General features: G+C 37.9%; 1 protein-coding gene across 2 annotated transcripts in view; it reads right to left on the minus strand.

Moving 5' to 3' along the window:
• The window catches only part of NPHP3 (nephrocystin 3), a 45,853-nt gene that overhangs the window by 6,480 nt on the left and 13,181 nt on the right, over nt 1-26,192 (minus strand). For both annotated transcript variants that reach the window (XM_066245463.1, XM_066245464.1), the window contains exons 8-22: nt 24,544-24,618; nt 21,588-21,761; nt 18,245-18,348; nt 17,183-17,297; nt 16,911-17,054; nt 16,333-16,430; nt 15,158-15,260; nt 14,657-14,739; nt 12,572-12,710; nt 8,978-9,142; nt 7,055-7,149; nt 5,782-5,904; nt 3,697-3,886; nt 3,304-3,545; nt 1,921-1,996 (exon numbers count right to left, since the gene is read on the minus strand). In XM_066245463.1, coding sequence (XP_066101560.1) covers nt 1,921-1,996; nt 3,304-3,545; nt 3,697-3,886; nt 5,782-5,904; nt 7,055-7,149; nt 8,978-9,142; nt 12,572-12,710; nt 14,657-14,739; nt 15,158-15,260; nt 16,333-16,430; nt 16,911-17,054; nt 17,183-17,297; nt 18,245-18,348; nt 21,588-21,761; nt 24,544-24,618 — 1,926 coding nt within the window. The remainder of the gene's footprint in view (nt 1-1,920; nt 1,997-3,303; nt 3,546-3,696; nt 3,887-5,781; nt 5,905-7,054; nt 7,150-8,977; nt 9,143-12,571; nt 12,711-14,656; nt 14,740-15,157; nt 15,261-16,332; nt 16,431-16,910; nt 17,055-17,182; nt 17,298-18,244; nt 18,349-21,587; nt 21,762-24,543; nt 24,619-26,192) is intronic.

Consider the following 26,192-nt stretch of genomic DNA (forward strand, 5'->3'; position numbering starts at 1 on the left):
TTAATTTACTGCTGGTTAATTACATAACCCCACTGCTAAACACTTAAACCTCAGGTATTTAAATTATACATAGGGCCTGACTGGTGGTGGCACAGTGGATAGAGCGTCAACCTGGAACACTGAGGTCCTAGGTCAAAACCCTGAGGTTGCTGGCTTGAGAGCAGAGCCACTGGCTTGAGTGTGTGATCATCGAGATGATCCCATGATCATTGGCTTGAAGCCCAAGGTCTCTGGCTTAAGCAAGGGGTCACTGGCTCAGCTGGAGCCTCCTGGTCCAGGCACATATGAGAAGCAATCAATGAACAACTACATGACATAACTGTGAGTTGATGCTTCTCATCTTTCTCTCTTCCTGTCAGTCACTCTCTTACAAAAAAAAGAAAGAAAGAAAGAAAAAAAACTGCACATAGCACTTGGAACTAGTAGATAAATAAGTCTTGGAGATCGAATGCACAGTAAAATGAATATAGACTACAGTATCATATTATACTCAACAAGGTTGCTAAGTGACTAGATCATAATTATTTCCGGAAAAAAGAAATAATTATGTGATATGATAAATATGCTAACTATAACTTCAATGGCAATCATATTACAGTAAGTGTCTCAAATCAACATGGTGTATACCTTAAATTGACAGTATATGTCAGATATATTTTAATTAAAAATTGCACATAGCATTTTAAGTTAAAACAGACATGTTCTATTTAGCTTTTATCAGCAGCTTAGAAATGTGAAAATAATTTATTTGTTCTCAAGAGTAAGAATTTCTTTGGATTTGAATCCAATATAAAATATTAACTAAATTTCTTTTATTCTCTTTTCCAACCTTTTAAAGAACTGAAGCAGCTTTTAAGTCTGTCTTCCAAAGTCTAACCTTCTAATGAACTTTATAGTTCCACTTAAAAGTTTTTTTTAATTTCCCAGATTTATTGAGACATAATTACACAGTTGTAACTCTGTGTAAGCTTTAGGTATACAGAACAATGATTTGATGTACACACACTGCTCACAAAATTTAGGGGATCAGGGAACATGCAGATACTCCAGTACTTTCAGCCTTTTGTATAGTGCATTTTCACCATTGAAATAAAAGTTGGTTTGCATAATCAAACAACTTTCTTTGACTTGTTTGCTTTTCTGATGTTCTTGTTTAATAAAAAAAAAATCAAATGCTTTTTCTATCACTTCATATTCATTTTGAAATATCCCCTAATTTTTGTGAGCAGTATATATATTGCAAAATAATTACCACAATAAAAAGTTCTATTTTTTTTCCTCTTTTTATGTGACAGAGACAGAGAGGGATAATAGACAGGGACAGACAGAGAGGAAGGGAGAGAGATGAGTGGCATCAATTCTTCGTGGAGGCTCTTTAGTTGTTCATTGATTGCTTTCTCATATGTGCCTGATGGGGGTGGGGGGCGCTACAGCAGAGCAAGTGACCCCTTGCTCAAGCCAGCAACCTTGGGCTTCAAGCCAGCAACCTTTTGACTCAAGCCAGTGACCTTTTGGCTCAAGCCACCAGTGACCATGGGGTCATGTCTATGATCCCACACTCAAGCCAACACCCCATGCTCAAGCCAGATGAGCCCGTGCTCAAGCCAGATGAGCCCGTGCTCAAGCCAGCGACCTTTGAGTTTCGAACCTGGGTCCTCAGCATCCCAGTCCAATGCTCTATCCACTGCGCCACTGCCTGATCAGGCTAAAGTTGACTTTTTAAGAGTCTACTAAGTTGTACCTCTTAGTAACACTAAGATTTAAATACATAATAAATAAATAAGAAAATATTAACTGGTACTTTCCTAGAAGTCACTTTAAAGTCTAAAGTTCTTAAAACAGGATGTTTATGTATCTATATGATAGTCAGAGATGCTCTTTTCTTCTGATTCAAAACACAACACACACAAAAATCATTACCGAGTTGCCTTTTCTCCTTGTAGCTTTCTGATGAATTTTAAAGGATTTTTTCCTAAAATGTTCAGCTTGTTCATATCTTTAAAAAGAAAAAAGGAAGTCAAACAAAAGAACATATTCAAAGCATCATGCTTCCATGAAATGAAAGAACTCCTTATCTAGTGTAAAGCTTTTTACAGCTATTAAAAACAGAACTATTTCTAGAAGTGATAGTCATAGGGAATTTAAAATTTTTAACACAACCCTTCATAAAACAATATCTAAAAAACTAAATTAATCCTCCAAGTAGCTGACATTTAACACATTTTTAACTGATCTACAATCTTGAATTTTTTTTTTTTTTTTTTTTTTTTTTACAGAGGCAGAGATAGACAGGGACAGACAGACAGGAACAGAGAGAGATGAGAAGCATCATCATCAGTTTCTCGTTGCGCGTTGCGACTTCTTAGTTGTTCATTGATTGCTTTCTCACATGTGCCTTGACCGTGGGCCTTCAGCAGACCGAGTAACCCCTTGCTGGAGCCAGCGACCTTGGGTCCAAGCTGGCGAGCTCTTTGCTCAAGCCAGATGAGCCCGCGCGCGACCTCGGAGTCTCGAACCTGGGTACTTCCGCATCCCAGTCCGACGCTCTATCCACTGCGCCACCGCCTGGTCAGGCTACAATCTTGAATTTTAGTTTGCTAAATAAAGGCTAAATTTTGGTCAAAATATAAATGTAAAATTCATACAAAATTTATATGAACAATACTTCTAAAAGTTAAAAGAAAAAAATTTCAATACATATCAGTTATGACAGAGCAAAAGAAATAATTTCTGAGAGAGGAAAAGATGCCATTCAGTGAGTGCCTAAAAAGTACTTTTCATTACACCAGGGACCAGCAAACTTTTTCTAAAAAGGGCTAAATAAGTATGTTAGGCTTTGTGGGTCACGTAGCCTGTTCCAACTACAAAGGAAACCATAGCTGAAGCAAGGAAGCAACCATAGATAACATGTCAATGAAACAACACAGCCGTGTTCCAACAAAACCTTGTTTACAAAGCAGGCAGCCACCTGAACTTGCCAGGGACAGTGGTTTGCAGGCCCTCGTGTTAGTTTGCAGCACTCAGTGTTACAAAGCGAGTCAGTGAAGGAGCCCCGATTGAAATCCAACTATATGATTCCAAACTCCATGCTTTATCCTCCACTCATCTTCAGAGCTGAATCTTACAGTTCCAGTTTTCTGTTTACCCCATGAAGACACAGACCAACAAACAGTATTTGATCTATTCAAAAGACATAAGAGAAGGAAAGATACACAGCCACAAAACAATGCCTATCCCACATGAGTATATTTAGAACTGCAACTCCCCGTCATAAAACCATAGAATTAGTGATCTAAATCTTACTTATTTTGTTTCTGGTACAAAGTGGCAAGTGCCTCCAGTTCCCGAGCGATGCGTGGATGGTCCGCACCATAGGCATTCTCAGAGATCTCCAACGCCTGTTTGTACAGCTGTTCTGCATTGCCAAACTTCTTCCACTGTACGTACACGCTTGCCAGCTGGTGGAGGGACTGAGCTACTCTTGGGTGATCTGGATCTAAAGCCGTCTCTCGAATTTCTAGAGACCTCTGCAAAGGCACCACAGCCTGAAGAAAAAAGATGCGAGGCCAACTATAGTGAGTGAAAGGCTATAAGATCACCTGTTAGCACAATGAAAGAATGCAGCATTAACCCCTAGGAAGGGGAGCAGGGTCAGCAAGAAAAATCTGCATTGGCTCTTACTCCAGCTACACTGACCTGACTGAGCAGGCCCAAGTCCTTGAGAAATCGCCCCAGGGTTTCATAGAGATCTGCTAAACAGATCATATTCTCCTCGCCGTCACAGTTTTTCTCATACTGCTTCAGGGAGTCAAAGTACTCCGCTGCCATCGCGCTCTTGTCTTTGCCAACAAACTGCCAGTAGCTCAGCAACTCAGCAAAGTGGCCTCTGTTCCAACGAATAATGGGAATTAATGAACAACAAGCTGGAAAAGCCATTAGCAAGTGAAAATGCCGGAATTCACATCAAGTTTTGACAATGTATTAGTAGGCAAGTGTTGTGTAGTGAGGTAAGACTGCAGACTCAGACTGTCACCCGAGTCCACCACCTCCTAGCTGTGTGATCATGAACAGGGTGTCTGTTCTTACACCTCAACTTCCTCTGCTGTAGGGAGGGAGGCGCTGATACTACCTGCCTCAGGTGTTACTGCAAGAAGATTATGGCACATACTATAGAAAAGATTCCATAGTGTGGTTGTTACCATTAATCTCATTATATGGAAATTTATCAGAATTCTTTTTAGACACTTCATTATATGTAGTCAGCTGGAGGAAGTCAGCTGAGTTCATTCAAAAAACGATTTTAAGTGATGGAAATTAGAGCAGAAGAGACTAATGAAACACAGGCAAACTGTTATAGAATATTACTTTGTATTTTCATTAAGGACTTGAATGATAAAAGTAAACTTAATCATCTGTAGATGATAATAAGTAGGTTGTGTGGATGGAAAAGGGGCCACACACTGAACCTGACAAGCTCAGGGAAAGCCTGCATGGTGGCCTTGCAGACTCAGGGACCTAAAGTAACCACACAGGATGGTTAAAATGGAAAGTTTTTAACTAAAAGCAGTTCATGGTGGCTAGTCATGTCCTAGGGTGGTATTTTTCTCTAAACAAAGGTCAATGCTTATCTTAATTGGACCTGTCCTCCTCTGCATCTACAATCACATACCTGATAACATGTGTTTGAAATATAAGGGTCTTCTTTTCCTGATTTCCTCCGGGCAGGCATCCCACCAGAGCAAGAACCAACAAACCCATTCATTGTCATTGTTACCATGTTAACTAACTCTTATTCCTGCCTATGTAAAAGAACTTTCACTATATACATACTTACTTTCTACCCAATCCCAGAGAATTCCCAGCTTTGCTTTCTCCCACCTCCCTAATCTATCACCAATCAATTTCATGTAACCCCCCCTATGTCTTCCCCTTTGATTCTGATGTATAAAGTAGGTGGTAAAACCACCATTTTCTGGAGCATTTTCTGAATCTGGTGAGATTTTGCTTTCCGGTGATTGTTGACAGTTTGGCTCAAATAAACTCGTAAAAAATTCTTTCAGGTTTAGAAGTTTCTTACATGAACAGTTCAGACAGCTGGTAAACTAAACAATGAATCTGATTTCAAAGTAATGACAAAAAAATTGTAATTAACATAAAAAATGTTATAAGGTACAACAATAAAGTGGAGAGTTCACTCAGGAGCAAAAACAAATTATGCAGCTGTTAAGAAATGGTGGCATTTCTAAGTGAGACAGAACACACACCCCCCCCCCCCCCCCCCGTGAGGCTTAGCAGGTCAGAAAGCTTGACTCATATGAAGGCGGGGTTCTGACATGGCAAATTCAATATACCAGAAATGACCAACAATTTATTTATTTTAAAAAGGTAATCCTTTCTTTAACCTCAACACCAGTCAGATTCTCTGTAGAGCCCAGATACACCGAGGTATCTGAAGGTATCAGATATCATAAACCACCTCCTGAGGTGATTTAGAGTCAAACCTGCTTCAACGCAGGTGTCTCAAGATCGAAAGGTGTCTCAAGATCGTTCCAGCTCTGATTTTATGAAGTAGGCATACTCTTTTTACTTTGCCGCTTGGGAAAAAAAAGATCTCATGGTAAGTTGCAAGTTGTCTTCAATTTCTCCCACATTGTTTTATATTTCAGTAGCACTGTAACTGGGCTAATTTTTAAGTTGAAATTGCTACTTTTCTTTGTTTAGTGGAATAAATGTTTAAATATGTTTATTTGGAGAAAGGTGTTCTACAGGTAAGTTTCTTACCTTTTATAAAGGTTCTGAGACACAAAGAGATTGAGAAGGCAATCATGCAACTTCTGTTTACTTCCCTCCTGCTGAAAAAGCCACGGGAGTTCGTCTGCACTTCTCCAGGTCACTGGGTCCTGGCTATTGTAAGAGAGGGGACAACACTCAACAGTACTTCCCTACAATGAGATTGCTGCAGAAGGCTTCAGACAAATGCTGAAGCAAGAAAATATATTTAACATATATCTCTGATTCTTTAATGATCAAAACTAGAAACTTTACCACTATAACTAGGAAAATAAAGTTATATTCAGGGACACCAATCAAACTCTAAAGGAATTTTGCTAAAGTTGAATTATTTTTAAAACCCTCAATGAACCCAAATGGACAGACAGATATACACAGACTCACTCATCTCTTCAAACTGGAATAAAATAGAAGCAATAAAATGAGCCTGCATTGCTTTTACTTACAGTTAAATCTTTTTTGGAAAGAGACAGAGAGTCAGAGAGAGATGAGAAGCATCAATTCTTTGTTGCAGCTCCTTAATTGTTCATTGATTGTGTTCTCATTTGTGCCTTGACCAGGGGGGTTACAGTAGAGTGAGTGATCCCTTGCTCAAGCCAGTGACCTTGGGCTTCAAGCCAGCGACCCCACACTCAAGCCGGATGAGCCTGCACTCAAGCCAGCAACCTCAGAGTTTTGTACCTGGGTCCTCTGCATCCCAATCTGACGCTCTATCTACTGTGCCACCGCCTGGTCAGGCCTTACAGTTAAATCTTTAGCATAATGTTAAAACACTTTCAGAATTATCTTTTGTCTTTTTGACATTAACAGAATAGTGAGAGAATTTAATCTCTTTTTAAAATTTATTTTATTTTTTTTACAGAGACAGAGTCAGAGAGAGGAATAGATAGGGACAGATAGACAAGAAGGGAGAGAGATGAGAAGCATCAATCATTAGTTTTTTGTTGCAACACCTTAGTTGTTCATTGATTGCTTTCTCATATGTGCCTTGACTGTGGGGCTACAGCAGACCAAGTAGCCCTTTGCTCAAGACAGCGACCTTGGGTCCAAGCTGGTGAGCTTTGCTCAAACCAGATGAGCCCACACTCAAGCTGGCAACCTCAGGGTCTCAAACCTGGGTCCTCCACATCCCAGTCTGACGCTCTATCCACTGAGCCAATTAAATATTTATACATTAAGTTATAAGTTAAGAAAGAGAAATAAGGACACAGAGATAAAGTGGGCAGCAGAAGTTACAGAAGAACAATATAGGTATTTATAATACTTTAGCTGTGTGGTGAAATAATTGATTAGCTTCTGCCTATAAGAAGAAATAGTGGTGGCATCTTCCATGTATTCCAGTCTCACGGTTTCCCAAGCCTAGGGAGAAAAAGAAGAAATAAAATATTGCTGTCTATTTGATGTAATAGGAATTTATAAATCAAAATTTAAAATTATTTCAATCTTGTTGTATAATAGAAATGGCATTATAATATTTTAAAATTCAGGATGTACTTATGTGATTAGTACTGGTAAGAATAAAAATTCCTATACTAATATTTTAAGAACTTATCACACAATTTACTTCAAACTTTTAGTTAAAGGCCCTGGTCAGTTGGCTCAGTGGTAGAGCGTCGGTCTGGCGTGCAGTAGTCCCAGGTTCGATTCCCAGCCAGGGCACACAGGAGAAACGCCCATCTGCTTCTCCACTCCTCCCCCTCTCTTTCCTCTCTGTCTCTTTCTTCCCCTCCCACAGCCAAGGCTCCACTGGAGCAAAGTGGCCCGGGCGCTGGGGATAGCTCTGTGGCCTCTGCCTCAGGCACTAGAGTGGCTCTGTTTGCAACAAAGCGACGCCCCAGATGGGCAGAGCATCGCCCCCTGGTGGGCATGCCGGGTGGATCCCGGTCGGGCGCATGCGGGAGTCTGTCTGACTGCCTCCCCGTTTCCAACTTCAGAAAAATACAAAAAAAACCCACCCCAAAATAAAGAAAAAACCTTTTAGTTAATACATTAAAAATCTCAGAAATATAAATGTCAAATCATTATGTTATACACCTGAAACTAATGTAATATTTTTTGTCAATTATATTTCAATAAAAAAATCTAAAAGATGTGGGTTAAAAAAGTACTAAAAAGAATAACAATAAAGGAGAAAAATAAGCCTGTAAAATTATAAACATTTCATACCTACAAATATAATATACCACACTCAAATGAAAGACTTCATATCCATTTGTATGCATATATATCAATTATGGCATTGTAGATAAGAATTATGCTCACCAATATTTCCTAAACATTTTCTACTATGTACTAAACACCATGTCTAGAACCTCACAAGGACCAAGGACCACCTCAATTAATTTTCTGCACAACCCCTATGTTAAGCTGGAAAAGTCTGCTTAACACTTAAAGAATTTGTCCAAGGCCCTGGCCGGTTGGCTCAGTGGTAGAGCGTCGGCCTGGCGTGCAGAAGTCCCGGGTTTGATTCCCGGCCAGGGCACACAGGAGAAGCACCCATCTGCTTCTCCACCCCTCCCCCTCTCCTTCCTCTCTGTCTCTCTCTTCCCCTCCCGCAGCCGAGGCTCCACTGGAGCAAAGATGGTGGCCCGGGCGCTGGGGATGGCTCCTCGGCCTCTGCTCCAGGTGCTAGAGTGGCTCTGGTAGCGACAAAGCGACGCCCCGGAGGGGCAGAGCATCGCCCCCTGGTGGGCATGCCGGGTGGATCCTGGTCGGGCACATGCGGGAGTCTGTCTGACTGTCTCTCCCCATTTCCGGCTTCAGAAAAATACAGAAAAAAAAAAAAAAAAGAAAAAAAAAAAGAATTTGTCCAAGGTTATATAGTTAAGCTCTAAAGAGCTCAGTTGTAAATAGAGGCAGAATGACTTACAGAGTCCAAGCTCTAAATACACATATAACTATACTTGCAATTCAATGAATGATAAAGTGAGGGAAAATACATTTTCTCTTCCAGAAAGACCCTACCTTTCAAAGTTAAAACCACCTCATAAAGATACTACATATATTATTGGCCAAATTTTACATCTAACGTAAAATCACTGCAAAAATTTTTGTAATACCAAATTCAGAATTCACTTTTGTCTTGTAACTGAAACTTAAAATAATATTGTACAATATAGCATAATACAGCATGTAATGATATGTTGACATTTGTAAGTTAAAAAACAACTTACTAAAATAACTTTACCTGTAGATGTTGAAACTTGAGCAAGCCACAACCGTAGGTCAATAAACACATTTTGTGTAAACTGTGAATAAGGGAGGTCAAGACAGCCCAGGACATCTCCGGATAGAGTTCCATCAATTCTGATTCACTCACCCCATTATGACTAATATTTATGAGGCAGAGAATCTAGGCAGAAAGACAAATTAACAGTGATCATAAAGTACTTCTATATATAACTAACAGCCATTAAAATTTCCAGAATTCTTTTAATCTTATTGATTTCTTATTCAAATTTATAATTCAAATGATTAAATAAACCAAGAAACAGATTTTTTAGAATGAAGCACACTTCCCAAAAGACACTAATCAAGAATCAGATAAAGTAAAAATAAAGACTTTATACTGGAGTTGGGAGGCCTTAGGGAAGAACATCTCATGTACCTATCACTCCTTGAGGCCTGCATAGCCAGCAGGAAGAAGGAAGATAATTATTTTGACAAGGCAAGACGTTAATCACATGAGAATTTCATCTCCTGCTTTGAAGAAAAAGGAAGACCCCTTTCTGCCCCAGCAACAACGCACTAACCGCTGCTTGCAGCCAAAGAGAAACTGGCACAGCCTTGAACTTTTGCTCTTCTCCAATGAACTTTTGTTCAATACAACTCTCCTGTTTCCTCCTAAAGCCTCATAACAACAAGCCCCTCTTTTCTGTCATATGGACTTTCCAAAGGTTTTGCCATAGCTTGCTTGTCCCCAATTGCAATTCTCTGCTATTCTAAAATAAACCCATTTTGGCTAATAAAATAACTATTTTATTTTTAAGGTTGACAGTAGCGTATATAAAAAATATATTGCATACCACAGATAGCACACAAATAGAAAAAGTTCAGTGAAAAATTAAAACTGCAGGAAATGCATTATTAAAACTAATGACAACGTTCCAAATCTGGGAAGATGGTGGAAAACATAGCCCTCCTAGTACAAATGCCTGTTAATATCAAACAACATATAACAAAACATTTCTAAGAGCGCAGTTGAGCCTGGGGGAAAACGGAAATCCTCCAGGTGCCAAAAATGATAAGAAAAGTGATAATCAGAGGAATAAGTGCCAGGGATGCTGTCCCTGAGCAGGGTGGGGATAGAGGATGGGCAGCCGTCCCCAACTTCAGGGACTGGGTTTCCACACCTACAGTGGGGATCACAGGAGAGCCCATATGCCCCAGGAGGTAAGGAGTTGGAACTAGAAAGCTTGCCACCACCAGGACCTTCCCAGGGCTGTACCCTCAGAGAAGGGTCACAAAAGGGACATACCAGCCCAAAGACATGGGGGCAAGACAAGGATACTTATGGACTATAAAGGTAAGATGAAAAGTCAAAACCCCAGTCTGACCAGGCAGTGGCGCAGTGGATACAGCTTCGGACTGAGATGCAGAGGACCCAGGTTCGAGACCCTGAGGTCGCTGGTTTGAGTGAGGGTTCATTTGGTTTGAGCACAGCTCACCAACTTGAACCCAAGGTTGCTGGCTTGAGCAAGGGTCACTCAGTCTGCTGTATCCCCCACCCCCGACAAGGCACATATGAGAAAGATATCAACAAACAACTAAGGTACTGGAATGAAGAATTGATGCTTCTCATCTCTCTCCCTTCCTGTCTGTCCCTATCTGTCCCTCTCTCTGTCTCTGTCACACAAAGAGATAAATAAAAAGAAAAGTCAAAACCCCAGGAATCCCTAAGCTGAGAAATTAACATAAAAATGGATTCAGAATCAAATTTTAAAAGTTCAGCAAGGTTGCTAAAATCAAGTAAGTTCTCAGAAATCAAAATTGAATTTAACAACAAACTTAAAAATGTTATTTTATTTGTCTTTCTCTGTCTGACTTATTTCACTTAGTATAATACTCTTGATCTACCCATTGTGTCACAAATGGCAAGATTTCATTCTTTTTTTATTGCTGAATAATATTCCCTTGTGTATATATATCTTCTTTAGCCATTCATCTATCAATAAATATCTATGTTGTTTCCATATCTTGGCTACTGTAAATAATGCTGTATGAATACAGTAGTACATATATTTTCTCATATTAATGTTTTTGTTTTCTTCAACTATACACCTAGAAGTGGAATTTCTGGGTTGTGTGGTAGTTCTACTTTTAATTTTTTGAAGAATCTCCATACTGTTTTCCACAGTGGCTGCACCAATTTACAATCCTATCAAAAGTATATTAAGGTTTCCTTTTTTCCTCATCCTCAATGGATAAAAAGGTGAAAGGGAAGAAAGGTATAAACATCCAGTTATAAATAAGCCACAGAAATGCACTGTTTAGCATATGGGCTACAGTCAATAACATTTATATAACTTGGCATGGTGACAAATGGTTACTAGACATAGTGTGGTGATCATATCATAGGTTATGCAAATATCAAATCACTGTGTGTTGTACACCTGAAACAAATATACTATTGTATGCCAACAATACTTTAATAAAAAATAAAATACATAAAATGTTATTTTAACTATAAAGTCCTTAGGAACAAATCTTAACAAAAAATGGGCAAGACTTTATTGGGAAGAAGGTAAAATGTTCTTGAAAGTCATTTAAAAAGATGACTAAGTAAATGGAGAGCTATTTAGTTTTCCATGAAGGAGAAGACTTATATGTTCATTTTCTCAACTTATACTCTAAATTCAGTGCAATCCCTAAAATTCCAAAATGAGTTTCCATAGCACTTGCAGAGCCAATTCTAAAAACACATGTGGGAAGTTAGCCAAGACAATTGTGAAGAATATTCAGAAGGGCCTTGCCCAACCAAATATTACAGTTCACTTGAAAGTTCTAACAGTGAAGACACTGGTATTAGCAAGGAATAGGCAAAATCGGAAAAGCCTAGAAACAGACTCGTGTGTCTATATGCTTGATACTTACAGATGGCATTCCAAATCAGTAGAAAAGATACACTATTTAGGTAAATAGCCATGTAAAAAAAGATTTAAAAGTAGATCCCTTCTTTACACAATAAACAAAAATAAATTAACATGAGTTAAGGACTTACACATGAAGAACAAAACTTTCAAATATTTTGAAAGGGAAAATATTTATGAGAACTCTGCTATGATAGCAAATGATTTTTAAAAGAAAATCCACGGGTATAAACCATAAAAGCAACCGTTGATAAGTCTGACTTCATTGAAATAAAACTCTGTATAATGCTTGAGACCATAAAGTTAAAAGATAAGAAACAAACAAGAAAAAAGACATTTATTTGCAAACTCTGTAACAAAGAATTTGTACTCAGTATGTAGAATGTTTAAAAATGCCTGCAGATCAATAAGAAAAAGATGAACAACTCAAAAAGTGTTTAACGGACTTGAACAAAGAATTTAAATAAGAAGAAACAAGAATAGCCAGTAAGCATGAAAAGATTAAAAATCTCAATGATAATTAGGAAAATGCAAATTTTCCTGAGATCTCTTCTGGACACAAGCACACATTCCTGTAGATGTTTGAAATGTACTTAAGCAGAGATTTACCAAAATTTGCTATTTACTTCAATTCACACACAAATACAAACAAATCAAAATAATCTTCCTTTTACAAGGTTATTATACTTTACCTGTTTCATGAGTTTTTTATCCACGTCATTGGCCATGGACTCCTGGATGGAGTGCAGAACAAGCCTATATAACGAAATAGTATCTTGACACTGGAAACACTGCTGAAGGATCTTATCTAAGTTGCCTGCTCTCCCAGCACTGTTGGAATCGAGAATAGGTTTAATTTCTTACAGACTGCCAACATCTGCGAAAAATTTGGGTAGGTTAAAAACAATGTGGTTTCTATTTTTTAAACTACAACTGATAATAGGAATTCAATAAAACATGATACAGGAAAATGGTGGTTTTATGGGGTGATGTTGGGCAAATGAGTTTGTAAAATTCATATTTTTTGAGTTTGCTCACTTTTAGTGTTAAAAAATGGTGCTGGGCAGTGCCAGGTATGTGGTCTGTGAAACTGCAAATTACCTTCCTGCTTGGGAAGGGCCGTTGTCTTACTAATAATGTGTGTTGGAGGAGAGGTTTTCGTGCCAGAAAGTTTGTGACGAGAACAGAGGAAGCCGTGTTTTTGCAGAGTTTGTGCAGAGTGAGAACAGAGAAGAGGTGTGCAGATGGGAACCAGAGGTGAGGGGTTTTTGTGAGCTCCATTGAGACTGATGAGGCCTTTGATTCTAGGAGAAACCAGAGAAGACCAGATAATGTGTTAGTGGCTTTGTGAGTTCTGAATGAATGAAGAATGAAGTGTTTTCCCTGTGTGTTGCTCATCGGCCAGTGCGAGACTTTAATATTGGGATGGCCACCATTTTTGGCTCCACTGTTACTTTACTGTCTGCCCGAATCCAGTGAGAACCTGCATGTGCATGACCAAAACGGCCGTGGCTACTGGCCATACAGGTGTCTAGAGTCATCAAGTTTATTTTAATGTACCATTTAATTCAATTCAATAAACAAATGCTGGTTTTGATTAAATGTAAACAATTACTATGGATTATAGAACATAAAAATGAGTAAGACATGGTTCTTATCATCTAGAAGCATGCCACCTACATACTAGAAGCAGGAAAATAATTATAAATAAATATTAGTTAGCCATGCAAATTAAATTTTTTAGAGCCAGAATTTGAAAAATGTTAGGCTAAAGAAAACCAGGAAATAGGAGTTTGTTTTAAATTATTATACAATATTTACCAGTAGTTTCTTTTTTAAATATAAAGTTATCTAAGAAAAAATATCAAACCCCCCAAAAATGGTCCATAGGCCCTTTTAAAGAGATAATTTGAATAAATACTGTGAAATGTATAGAAAGTGACACACACTCTAGAATTGTACTTATTCAAGCTACTGACGTTCACAGAGGCCAGACTCACTGCACAACTCTGGGAACAGTGGGAAGGAGCAGTGCAAATATCGGGGGCAATTCAGGGTTTCAGAAGATATTTTTCATTTCAAATTAGGTGCTTAAGATGAGACCAAAGCATTAAGAGAAAAGTACTAGATTCAGTGCCTAGAATATGAGTTGTGCTAGGATTACTATCTATTGTAATGAATATCCCCTAAAATTAATCATTTTTATCTTTGGTTTCAGCCTTCAAACAAGCAGGCTGAGGCAGTACTGAAGAAGAAATAAAAGTAGTAAAACTTTCTAATGCTCTACCAAAAGCAAATTAATAATCGATATATATATCTAAAATAGAAGAATCTATTTTAAGATGAAAGGTTTATCAGGATTTGACAAGAGACAATAAAAATTCCTACCTACATACCTACTTACTGATACTCAAGGGCAGTGGAAATAACATTCTTAGACCTCAGTCGACTCCTCACTTTCCCAAACAGGTGAAAATGGGCACCCATGGGTGGCTCCAAATGAGGGCAAACATGGCCTTCTTTTGAAACACCCAGTAGGGAAAAGATTAGTGTGATAAAAATTACACATACTCGACAAGTTATGGTAATTCATGGGCCATTGATCTTCAGTCACAAGTCACATTCTCACAGGATGTTAGTATCACTGTTAGAATATACAGAATCTGAGTAGCCCAAGAGATTGTCATAGTGATCAGTTCTCCGTTTCACATGGTGAGGAAGCAGTCTGCAGCAAACACAAAACATGCAAAAGGTCACGTAAAATAACCACCACTTACCATGCAATCATTTTGCCGAAAAGGGTGACATAAAGGGCATTGCAGGTTGTAGCAGAGCGACAATGTCGTTCTAGCTTCTTCTCCTGCACCGGTTTACCAAAAAACAAAACAGAAATACAAAACCACCCTGGAATTAAGTGGTCTTTACTCCCAAGCCATCAATCAACAAATACCCCTGCAGGAATGATACAGTTCCTGCCATCTGATTGGCAGCATCATTTCTGTGGTGGTGGCCCACAGGTGAGGTCAACATGCAAACACTGTTTTGCTTTTAAAATACTGGCTTAATATAATATAGTAAAATAAACCTATGACCAAAATCCTTTTTATTGCATCTTCTATATCTGTTGTAAGTTTAAGAGCAAGTGCATTTAACAAAGTAATTACTAAACTCCCAATTTTCCTTATAATACAGAATATTGAATTTTAAGTCCCATATAAGGTATTTTATAGAAAAACTGATAGAGAGTAAAAGATAGCAGCATAATTAAAAATATTTACCTGCTCTTTATTCAATTTAATGTCTACACAGTGGCATTCTGCAGTTATAATAGATTTTGCATCTTTTGGATTTAAAGGATCAAGATGAAGTGTAGGCCACAACCTTTATTTAAAGAAAAGAATAATGAAATTCTCTTCTAATAATACCACAAAAGCTGTATTCTACCCACAAGTCAAAATCCATTACAAGAATTAATTTTTTATACTATTTTTGTAAAATAAGCAAAACCAATCTGTTAACCCTATTAAGAAATATTTAATTTATTCTAACATGTATATCATTACTTTCAGCAATTAATCACAACAAAGACTGTTATAAAACAAATAACGTACATTAGGTAGTGAAGTGGTAAAATATTTTTAGTTCTATGTATTACACTATCAGTAAAATTAAACATAGGTATTAGTACCTATGAGGAATAATACAAGACACAGTCTTTGCCCACAGGATACTTGTAATCCAGTTGAAATTTAACCACTCTACAACATGCATTCTCAGTGGAGTGGTAAAAATTGTTTGTTGGGGTGGAGGAGTGAAAAATTATTCTTTTTATGTATAAAGCACAAGTATACACACATATCTGTTTATATGCATAATCTGGATATACAGTATATGTATGGTATTAAATTTCCAGGCAGGGAGGTGATTAGAAAGAATATTACTAAAAAGGTTCCTGTGGAGGCAAAAACAGCCTGAGAAATACTGCCCCACAGAATTCAACCACTGCATCCCTTTTTTTAGGACTGTTAAATTGAGCTGGAATTTCAGGGTAACAGGTATCTTAGCCCAGTACTTAAACTATTTTCTTCATCCATAGATATAATTGCCTACTAGACATCACTACTCAAGTTACAGTTGGCAACTCAAACTAACCACGTTGGAAAATCAACCTGTTTGTCCTTTGTGCTTCCCGGTCAGTTCAAAGGCCTACAGTTTACTTAATTTCTCAAGTCAGAAACTTGAGAGTAAGCACAATCTTCTCCTCTCTCATTTCCCAGATTTAACCTCCCACCAAAAGATTGCATCTTTTTCCTAATATCATCCCTTCTCCCCATCTTCACTGCCACTTTTATAAAAAATATAAAAAAACACAAAAACACATTATCAAAAACCTTGCCTTGTTTGTACCTAAAACATTTCATGTAATCTGAAAGAACTAAAGTTAGCATCATACCTCCATGCTGGAGGGCATGTTTCTACATTCACAGAAACAATTACTCTTACATTCACTGGCAGTGGGTCTATCAGCCATTTCATGTGCTTTTCAACTTGCTTAAAAATATAAAGACAAAATTCAATCTATTAATTCAAAATATTTCAACACAACCCAGTAATAGCTCCCCAAGTAAAATGAAAAGTCTCTTTAAGTTTCTCATTAATATTAAAGATAAAATCGTATTTTTGAATGATTTATCTCAGAATATTAGAAGAACAAATGGCAAAGGCAATTGCTGCTGATTCAAATTCTGGACACCTACGCAGACGGCCAGGCCCTAAAACGATGTCAAAATAAACAGTTTTTGCTAATTGTGGAAATTCAGCTGGTCTTTCTCAATAAGATATCAGCATCTACTGGCATATAATATATATTTTTTTATATCCACGTGCTTTGTCTTTAGATATTAAGCAGAAATAAAGGAAACAACAACATTTTCTTCTCACGAACATATAAATTAAATGCTTGCTAGAGTCATTACTGATATTTTTGTCTCTTTCTGAGTGTATCAATAGGCTACAAAGTGAAACGAGTACCTGAACTTGATCTATAGAATCAATGATGATGATGATGCTGCCTTGGTGGCGGGCAGAGAGCTTTTCCAGCCAACGTGGAAATTCTTCCAGCAGCTTAGCGGGATCCAGAGTCAGAGCCGATACGGACCAAGAGTGCTGCATCAGCTACCAGGTGAGAACACACACAAACTGAGGGAGCTATATTTTATCACAGCTGGTGAGAAATATTTCTTCCCCAAAAGTCTGTTATCTAAATAAAAATTCTGATCATTCCGAAAGATGACGCACTATACCTTTAGAGTAAGTCGTTTGATAATCAAGGAAGACTCTGAGCTAGTTGACATGGGCCTTCCCACAAAATGAGAAAGAATTAGCATATTAGGGGAATTCTTCTGTTGTAATTGAATCCTGAAAGAAAAACATTTTATCAAACTTTAAGCTCTTTTACTGCTAAAAAAATAATAATTCAAAGTGCATTAGGCATCAAATCACACTGTCAATTTTGAATAAATGAGAAATTTCCATTTTTACTCCACTTTTAGATCCTTTTAAATTAACCATTACAAAATTATAGATTCATTTTAACTAAAAATTGATATTAACTAATGTAAGCCAAAATAGTGTACATTTGAATTCAAAGTATTAATAAAATGAGGATTAACCTCTAATTACAAATACTATGCCATTAAAGGTAAAAAGAAGTTTCTTTGTTAAGTACAAAAGTATTTTTCTAAATGTAACTTTAAATAAAAAGGCAATAAAAAAGAAATAACATATGCTAACTCTTCAAAGTAAATAATCATGAATGCAAGAAAATACTCTTAGAATTATCTTTAACATGATAAACTGAAATGAAACTAAAACAATTTGCCTCTATAAACCTTAGTCCATAATTGGAAGAAGTAGTTTGCATTCATTATCCTTTATCGTTATATCCTTATGACATTTCACTCTAAATAGTCTTTGTCTTGTTTCACATATTTAAAATCCCAGTGAAACTTTTAAGATGAAGCCAGTAATTGAAAAAACAGCATATCCCCTCTGGAATTCACCTAGCCTAATTCCATGTCATGCTGACCACCCCCTTACTAAGCTCTCCTTTAGCTCTACTTACATCATTTAGCTACACAATCACAAACGCTCCCATTTCCTATTCCTTTCTCATTCTGAGTCTTTTCTCTAATATATAAATTGTATACACTTCCAGGCAGAAATCTATTATTTCACTCCTTTTTGCTCTTTTACTGTTTAGTACAGACTATGCAGGGAGGCAGGTATGCAACACTACACTTTGTTGAATGCATTCGGTAATTCAAACGACATAACGATAACAATCTAATTGTACTGTATCATACCACTTTGATAAAAGAAGGGACTTTCCAGAACCTGGTCCTCCAGATACAAGAAGGGGTGGAATTGGGGCTGGTGCAACCACGAGGTCATTAAGGCGCTGGTAATACTAGAAACAAAAATGAATTTAAATTGTGAGGAAGCACATGTCTCTAGAGGAGTAAATAGAGTCAACTTCTGATTAGCCACTGAAATCATCAGAGAAAAGCTGCATGAAAAAACGAAATTACTTTTGGTCAATAGCACCTTCATAATTGCTTATTTTTATGGCTGGTTAAATATGCCCAAAGTAGTAAACCACAAATGGGTTCCAATTTCTTTCTTTTTAAAAATTATTTTATTTTATTGTGTTTACATAGATTCAAGTATCCCACCAAATATATCTCCCCCAGCCCATGTTCCCCTCAATATCCCCCTTGCCCCCCTCCCCCCAACGTTCACCCTCCTTCCCTCCAGGATTTGCTGTCCTGCTCTCTATAATGCTGTGTTGTGTATATATAATTTCACCAATCTCTTTCCCTTCTCTGATCCCATCCTCTCATCCCCTTTCCCTCCGTCCGCTTTCCCTCTGTGGGTCCCAATTTCATCTACACATTGTATTGCTAAAATAATGAAGAAGAGAACACAGGTAAGATCCCCATGGGATTTTACAAGAGTCAGGTGTTTTGCACAATGCTGCAGGGGGGCCACTGAATTACCCTGTAGTCCCTAAGCCACAGAAAATACCACAGAAGGCCTTGAGGGGGTACCTGCAGGCATCTTTGATCTCCTGGTTCAAACACCTGTCCTACAGACCACCTCAGTTTCCAGAAGTTCCTGAGGATAGGTCCAAACAAGAGGTTTCACCTGAGGAACTGAAGTTTCCCCTCCTGCTAGAGAATCAGGTTAGGACAGGCCATCTGAGACCTTTCTGAAATTGAGTGAGCCCTCGGCAAAGTCCAAGAACCACATTCCCCCGGTTTTCCCTGAACACTAAAAACTGGTTTAGAGCTGAAAAGGACCTGTTGAGAAAACCAAAATATCTCAGTACTTATTAAGGAGATTTCAAAGTTATCTTGGGGGCTGAAATGTTTATCAAGTATGCCAGTGGTCTAAATGACAGCTGATAAGGCTTTAAAAAGTTTTGTAAAAAAAAAATTTGTAATACATAGTTTGTGGTTAGCTTTAGGGTAGCAGAAATCTGCAGCAATTACCTGATATAATTTCTCTATCCTTTTTTCTGTTTGTCAAGTCTAAATACAGGGGGTCCTTGGGTTACAAAAGTCTCGACATATGATGTTCTGAGTTTATGATGCTCACTCCTATAAAAACTAAAAAATTGAAATATGCGTGTTTTTTGTCTTATGCTGTTAGCGATGTACTTATGGACTACGTGGGTGAACTAGTACCAGATTAGCCTGGAACAATTTTTTAAGAAGACAGAGGGGTCTGCAACTGATCCTATACCCTATACATCAGCTGCTTCTCGAGATGAAACACTTGTAGTACAAGTCGAATCATTCCCAGCATTTCCTGCATGCTCCTTAGGCAATCTTGATTCACCTTGCCCAGTATCTCCAGCACCTTCTGCAGGTTCTCCTGTCTCTGCAGCTTCCTCCTCCCAATAGGTCACTCTCTCCCACCTTGCAATGCCCCTTCCAGTGTGCAAGCCAACCACAGGAATAAAGGTAAGGAATTTTTTTACACTCATTTTTTGACACTTTTTGTTACTACAGTATAGTGTACAGTACAGTATATGCATGTCCTTTCCCTTTTTCTGTGGCTTAGTTGTATTTTTACATTCTAGATTATGATTTTACCACTGTGTTAAGATACATAAGTGACTTAGGCTAGGATGTGTTTTGACTTACACCAAAATTCGGGTTCTGTCACTGTCATAGGAACGAAACTGTGTCGTAACCCGAGGACCCCTATACAGAATATATTCTCCAGGAACTCAAATAATTCTGATAGCAAAAACACTTCTGAAGAAGCAAAAAGTTTATTGATTTATGATCTTGAAAATCCTAAAAATTCAGTTCATTGTCTTACAGAACACCAACTTCTAGACCATAGCTCCCAAATTAAGACCTATTGCTATAGAAGAAAAAGCATAGGATTTGGAGCCAGAAGACTTTAGTTCAAATCCCAAATCTGCAATCTACTCACTGTGTGCTCTTAGGCAAAGTATAATCTAAATGTTAGGTTCTTCATTTCTAAAATAACAATAATAATACCTCTCTTATAAAATATAAGAATAACAATTTAATATTTATCATGTGCCAGGTACTATGCTAAGTGCTTTATTTGCATGATCTGGTTCAATCCACCCAACAACCTTGTAGTAGATACTATTAATTATTCTCATTTTATAGACAAGAAAGTCAAAGTTTAGAGCTAAGTAACTTGACAAAAATCCATCGTTATGAAATGGTGGAACCAGGACATAGACATTTTAAATTATAAAAGTTCTTTAAAAATATAGTGTTAGTGACAGCTATTGTACAATATTTAAAATAGTAGTTCTGCCTGACCAGGCGGTGGCACAGTGGATAGAGCATCAGACTGGGATCCGGAGGACCCAGGTTCAAGACTCTGAGGTTGCCAGCTTGAGCATGGGCTCATCTGGTTTGAGCAAAGCTCAACAGCTTGGACCCAAGGTCGCTGGCTCCAGCAAGGGGTTACTCAGTTGGCTGAAGGCCCACAGTCAAGGCACATATGAGAAAGCAATCAATGAACAACTAAGGTGTCGCAATGAAAAACTGATGATTGATGCTTCTCATCTCTCTCCATTCCTGTCTGTCTGTCCCTATCTGTCCCCTCCCCCCGTCTCTGTAAAAAAAAGAAAAAAAATTAAAATAGTAGTTCTTACATTAATTTAAAAAGTGCTCCAAATTTTTTGAACTGGGACATAGATTCTTTGAGTACTTCAAATTCTGTTGTTTTTTTTAGATACTAAGGATGTTGAAGCAGTGATTTGCTCGTCACAACAACTACTGTGCTTTGTTTCCTGAATACTTGATATTTTGATTTCTCTAAGAACTGGAATAATAGATAGCTTTACTATTTTTATCAAATTTCCTAGATATTCCAATCTTGATGTGGTGAATTGCAGATGGCAGCATAATGAACATGGGGTTGATAAATCCTAATCTGTAACTAAAAATGTTTAATGTTTGTTCCTAAGTATATTTGATCTCGCATATTTTTCATAAGGTACCTGCGCACGTGTCTCAAAATAGATAACCAAGCCATGAGGGCAGACATTAACATGAATATTAACCTTAACTATATTTAGGTGAAAAACAATCATAATATAGCCTTTAAATGGAGACTGATCTTTGTTAGTACAATACTCCAAATGCTTACTTTCTCAAATCCCAACTCATGTGCTGAATTTGAAGCCTGTTGAAAAGTTTCCATTTGCTCTTGTTCATCATGTATGTCCCACAGAACATCACCAAAATCGTCTTCTTCTGGAATAGAATCTTCACTGCCCAAATCCTTAGTCTCCAGGTCTGTGTTCTCAAAGCCTAGGATGTCCTGAACACAAAGATCAAGCAAGCACTATGAAAACGAATGGACTGCATCAAGACCTTGTAGCAGTGTTAGCACACGGCCTATGGTGGGCTTCGCTTACTAAGGAGGGCAAGGCCTAAACCATGGCCTTTGTATAGTACCTACAAGAATAAATTTATAACCATAAAAATAAAACACTAGTTTTAAAATAAAGAAATATTAAAAAATAAAAATGAAGACCTCTCTCTTTTATTAAAGTTAGAAGGGTATTTGACCCCCATGGGATCTATTTTCTGAAAATGTTACACAATATATCTTTGGATATATCTTCCTGGTAAATAATTTTAAAGATTGTGCCAATACTAAGAAATGTGCTGTCTTACATTTTTATAAGAATGTAATCACTTAGATGAGGTTTTTGATATCAAATATCTCAGCTATGATCTATAGTATTTATGTTACTAAAAATATGTTATCCTTTAAGTGGTAAAGATGGTAAACATGTCCATTTCACTTGCTGCCGCTTATTCTGCTCAATTCATTTAATTTCATTGGTCCTAAAGTTTCAAAGGTTGAGAAAATGAAAATTGATAATGTCAATATTTATAATAAAGAACATTATATAAAATGTGTTGCCTGGTCCTGGCCGGTGGCTCAGTGGATAGAGCACTGGCATATAGACATCCTGGGTTTGATTCCTGGTCAGGGCATACAGGAGAAATGACGATCTGCTTCTCCCTGCCTCCCCCTTCTCTCCTTCATCCCCTTCTGCAGCCAGTGTCTGGATTGGTTCGAGTATAGCCCCAAGTGTTGAGAATAGCTGATGTGTTGGAGCACATCAGCCTCAGGCACTAAAAATAGCTAGGTACTGGCCCTGGCCGGTTGGCTCAGCGGTAGAGCGTCAGCCTGGCGTACGGGGGACCCGGGTTCGATTCCCGGCCAGGGCACATAGGAGAAGCGCCCATTTGCTTCTCCACCCCCCTCCCCTCCTTCCTCTCTGTCTCTCTCTTTCCCTCCCGCAGCCAAGGCTCCATTGGAGCAAAGATGGCCCGGGTGCTGGGGATGGCTTCTTGGCCTCTGCCCCAGGCACTAGAGTGGCTCTGGTCGCGGCAGAGCGACGCCCCAGAGGGGCAGAGCATCGCCCCTGGTGGGCGTGCCGGGTGGATCCCGGTCGGGCGCATGTGGGAGTCTGTCTGACTGTCTCTCCCCATTTCCAGCTTCAGAAAAATACAAAAAAAAAAAAAAAAGAAAGAAAGAAAGAAAAAAAAACAAAGCAAAAAACCAAAAAAAAAAAAAAATAGCTAGGTACTTGAGCATTGGCTATGGATGGGGTTGCTGGGTAGATCCCAGTCGGGGTACATGCAGGAGTCTGCTTCACTATGTCCCCTCAACTCACCTAAAAAAATGTTGCCAGAAGTCTGTTTTAATATTTATTTATTGATTTGGGAGGGGGGGAGTGAAGAGAGAGAAACATTGATTTGATGTTCCATTTATTTATGCATTCATTGGTTGATTCTTGTATGTGTCCTGACTGGGGATTGAACCTGTAACCTTGGTATATTCAGGATGATGCTCTAACCAACTGAACTATCTGGCCAGGGCCAGAAGTCTTATCATTATGTTTTGGGACTCACTATTTTTCTCTCATAACATATTGTCACACTTGTAATGCAAGTAAATTTTAAAAAGTAAACCAACTCTTACTTTTCAAGTAGGGTCCTCAGTAACATGAAGGAGGTTTCAGTAGGTGTGGGCAACCACAGGTGAAACATGGTATATCTTCTTCTTGTGCCCATTTTAGTTAAAGTTGAAGGCTTATTTTTTTCATCATTATCACCATTTTTACTGATATATTATTTTAAATAATTTTTATAGTTAAAATAGATATATGTAAAACAGGTACATATAAAAATAAAGAGAGCCTGACCAGGCAGTGGCTCAGGTTCTGACTGGTATGCCGAGGACCCAGGTTCGAGACCCTGAGGTTGCCAGCTTGAGCGTGGGCCCATCTGGTTTGAGCAAAAGCTCACCAGCTTGGACCCAAGGTCGCTGACTCCAGCAAGGAGTTACTCGGTCTGCTGAAGGCCCGTGGTAAAGGCACATATGAGAAAGCAATCAATGAACAACTAAGGTGTCACAATGTACAACGAAAAACTAATGATTGATGCTTCTCATCTCTCCATTCCTGTCTGTCTGTCCCTGTCTATCCCTCTCTCTGATTCTCTCTCTGTCTCTGTAAAATAAATAAATAAATAAAAATTAAAAAAATTAAAAAATAAAGAGAATATGTAACGCTCATAAATTTTCAAGACAACACTTGAGAAACCATAGAAACTTTCAGCTCCAGACATCTCCATGACTCCTAGGTGTGTTTTCACCCTTCTGTGCTACTAATAATAATATGGTGAAAAAATTTGCTACTAGGAATAATATGGTGAAAAAATTTGAGGAGGACTTTTCTAATATATAAAAATTCAAGGTGCACAGAGAATCTGGGGAGACTATTAAATAGAATGAACATTTTCCCTTAAGTACATTTTACCTAGCACGTCTGTAATCTATTTTATATTTAGTGGTTCGGACGCATCAAACAGCTTTGTGAGACTGAGGAGAGAGAAAGACACATGGTGGTGGTGATACCGCGATGACACCACAGGATGAAACTCTCAACAGAAACTCTCAGCAGGCACTCACCCTGGGAACTGTTTGCAGAAAATAAACAAGAGATTTTTCTCTGGCAAACCCAATTTTGTGGAATACAATCTTAAATATCTTAGATAAAATCTTGCAGGGAATGCATATTTACCTGTTTAATAATTCTTTCCACATGAATATAAATTTTATATACACCTTCTGCAGGATCTCCTGAGTGATCAATGATCTGAGGAAAAAAGGAGTTTAACAACAACAAGAAATACCAGTAAGAACAGCAGGAAGTGGGGGTGGTAAATGCTTTTATAGTGCTTGTGTGTCACAAACTGTTGTCAGTACTTCCCCTGTATAGCTCATTTATCCTCATAACGACCCTGTGAGGGAAATGCTGTGAGTACTTCCATTTTACAAAAGCAGAAACTGAGGCAAGTTAAGTAACTTGTCCAAAGTCACACAAGGGATTTAGTGTGAAAGGTGTCGTAACAAAACAAACAGTATACCTTTTTAAACCTATGTGTACAAATTTTGTCTTATGTATTTCTGTATCACTCAATAAACATAACCGTCAAAATACATCAAAATCAATTTTTATGCCAGTAAAGCAAATTCTACAAAACAAAAAAGCAAAATGGTAGTTGGCTATGTAAAAAAGTCTTTTGAATTTGCTGGGGAAAAAATGCCCTTTCTGTAAATAACACGTGTATTACTAATAAATTATTAATATTTGATAAGATTAGAATAAGACAGTGGTTTTAGAAAGCATATCAAGTGAACTGCCATGGAAGTTTATCTTACATTTACATTTATACTATGGTAGAGAGATCTTATTTATCCTATTTTCATAAAATAAACTCAACCTTCTAGTACACTAATTTGTAAAAGCAAGAGTTATAAAATTAATAGAATAGAGACAAGAAAGATGAGTATGTTTTCTTACGACACCTAGTAGACTAAACTGAAAATAAAAAAATTGAAACAAAGAAAGAAATGGTTCTGGAGATTAACTATAATAAATAAAAAGGACATTTTTTGTCTCAGGCTCTTTAATGCTATGTTGGTCTCACGCTACCTTTTCAATACTAAATGACGTAAGAAAAACACTCGTATTCACATTGATTTCTTATTTTCTGGCTGAAATAAAGAGAACTAAAATCTTTTTTTAAATCCTGGAGTTGTTTTCTACTATATTCTTAACATTACAAACATTTAACAAGTCAACAGTGTGCAGTCACACAAAGCGTGTATTCTCCATTCTAAAGTACATCTCACCATGAATCTAGGGATCATCAAATCTTTCTCCACTCATCATCAGTTTTTTGTTTTTCCCAGTGCTCTTAGGAAAGGTTACTATAAAAAGGCTCCTTCTGACACTAACTTTTGGTCAACAGTTGATAGGAAAAAAAGAAAGAAAAAAAAAGTTTGGGAAAAATAGCACAGAAGAGTCTGAATTATCCATTCATATTTTTAAACTATATATTGCTAATTATTCCTCTCTTTCTCTCATAGTCCACAGTTTATCTTAGGAAATCTGTTGACTCTACCATCAAAATTTATCCAGAATCCTGCCATTTCTCATCACCTACTCTTCATCACCCTGGTCCAAGCATCAGCAGCTGTCACCTGGAAGACTGCGACGTGTCCCCAACTCTGACCTCTCCACAACCCCCAGATCAGTCAATTCTCAACACAGCAGCCTCAAAGAGCCTTGTCAGGATGAAATTTCTTCTGCTGATGGTTAAAGTACTTGAATGGCTTCCCATCTCACTCCAAGTGAAAAAACCAAGGTCCTTGAAATGGTCTCCG

The sequence above is a fragment of the Saccopteryx bilineata genome, chromosome 10 (genome assembly GCF_036850765.1).
Source record: "Saccopteryx bilineata isolate mSacBil1 chromosome 10, mSacBil1_pri_phased_curated, whole genome shotgun sequence".
NCBI lineage: Eukaryota > Metazoa > Chordata > Mammalia > Chiroptera > Emballonuridae > Saccopteryx > Saccopteryx bilineata.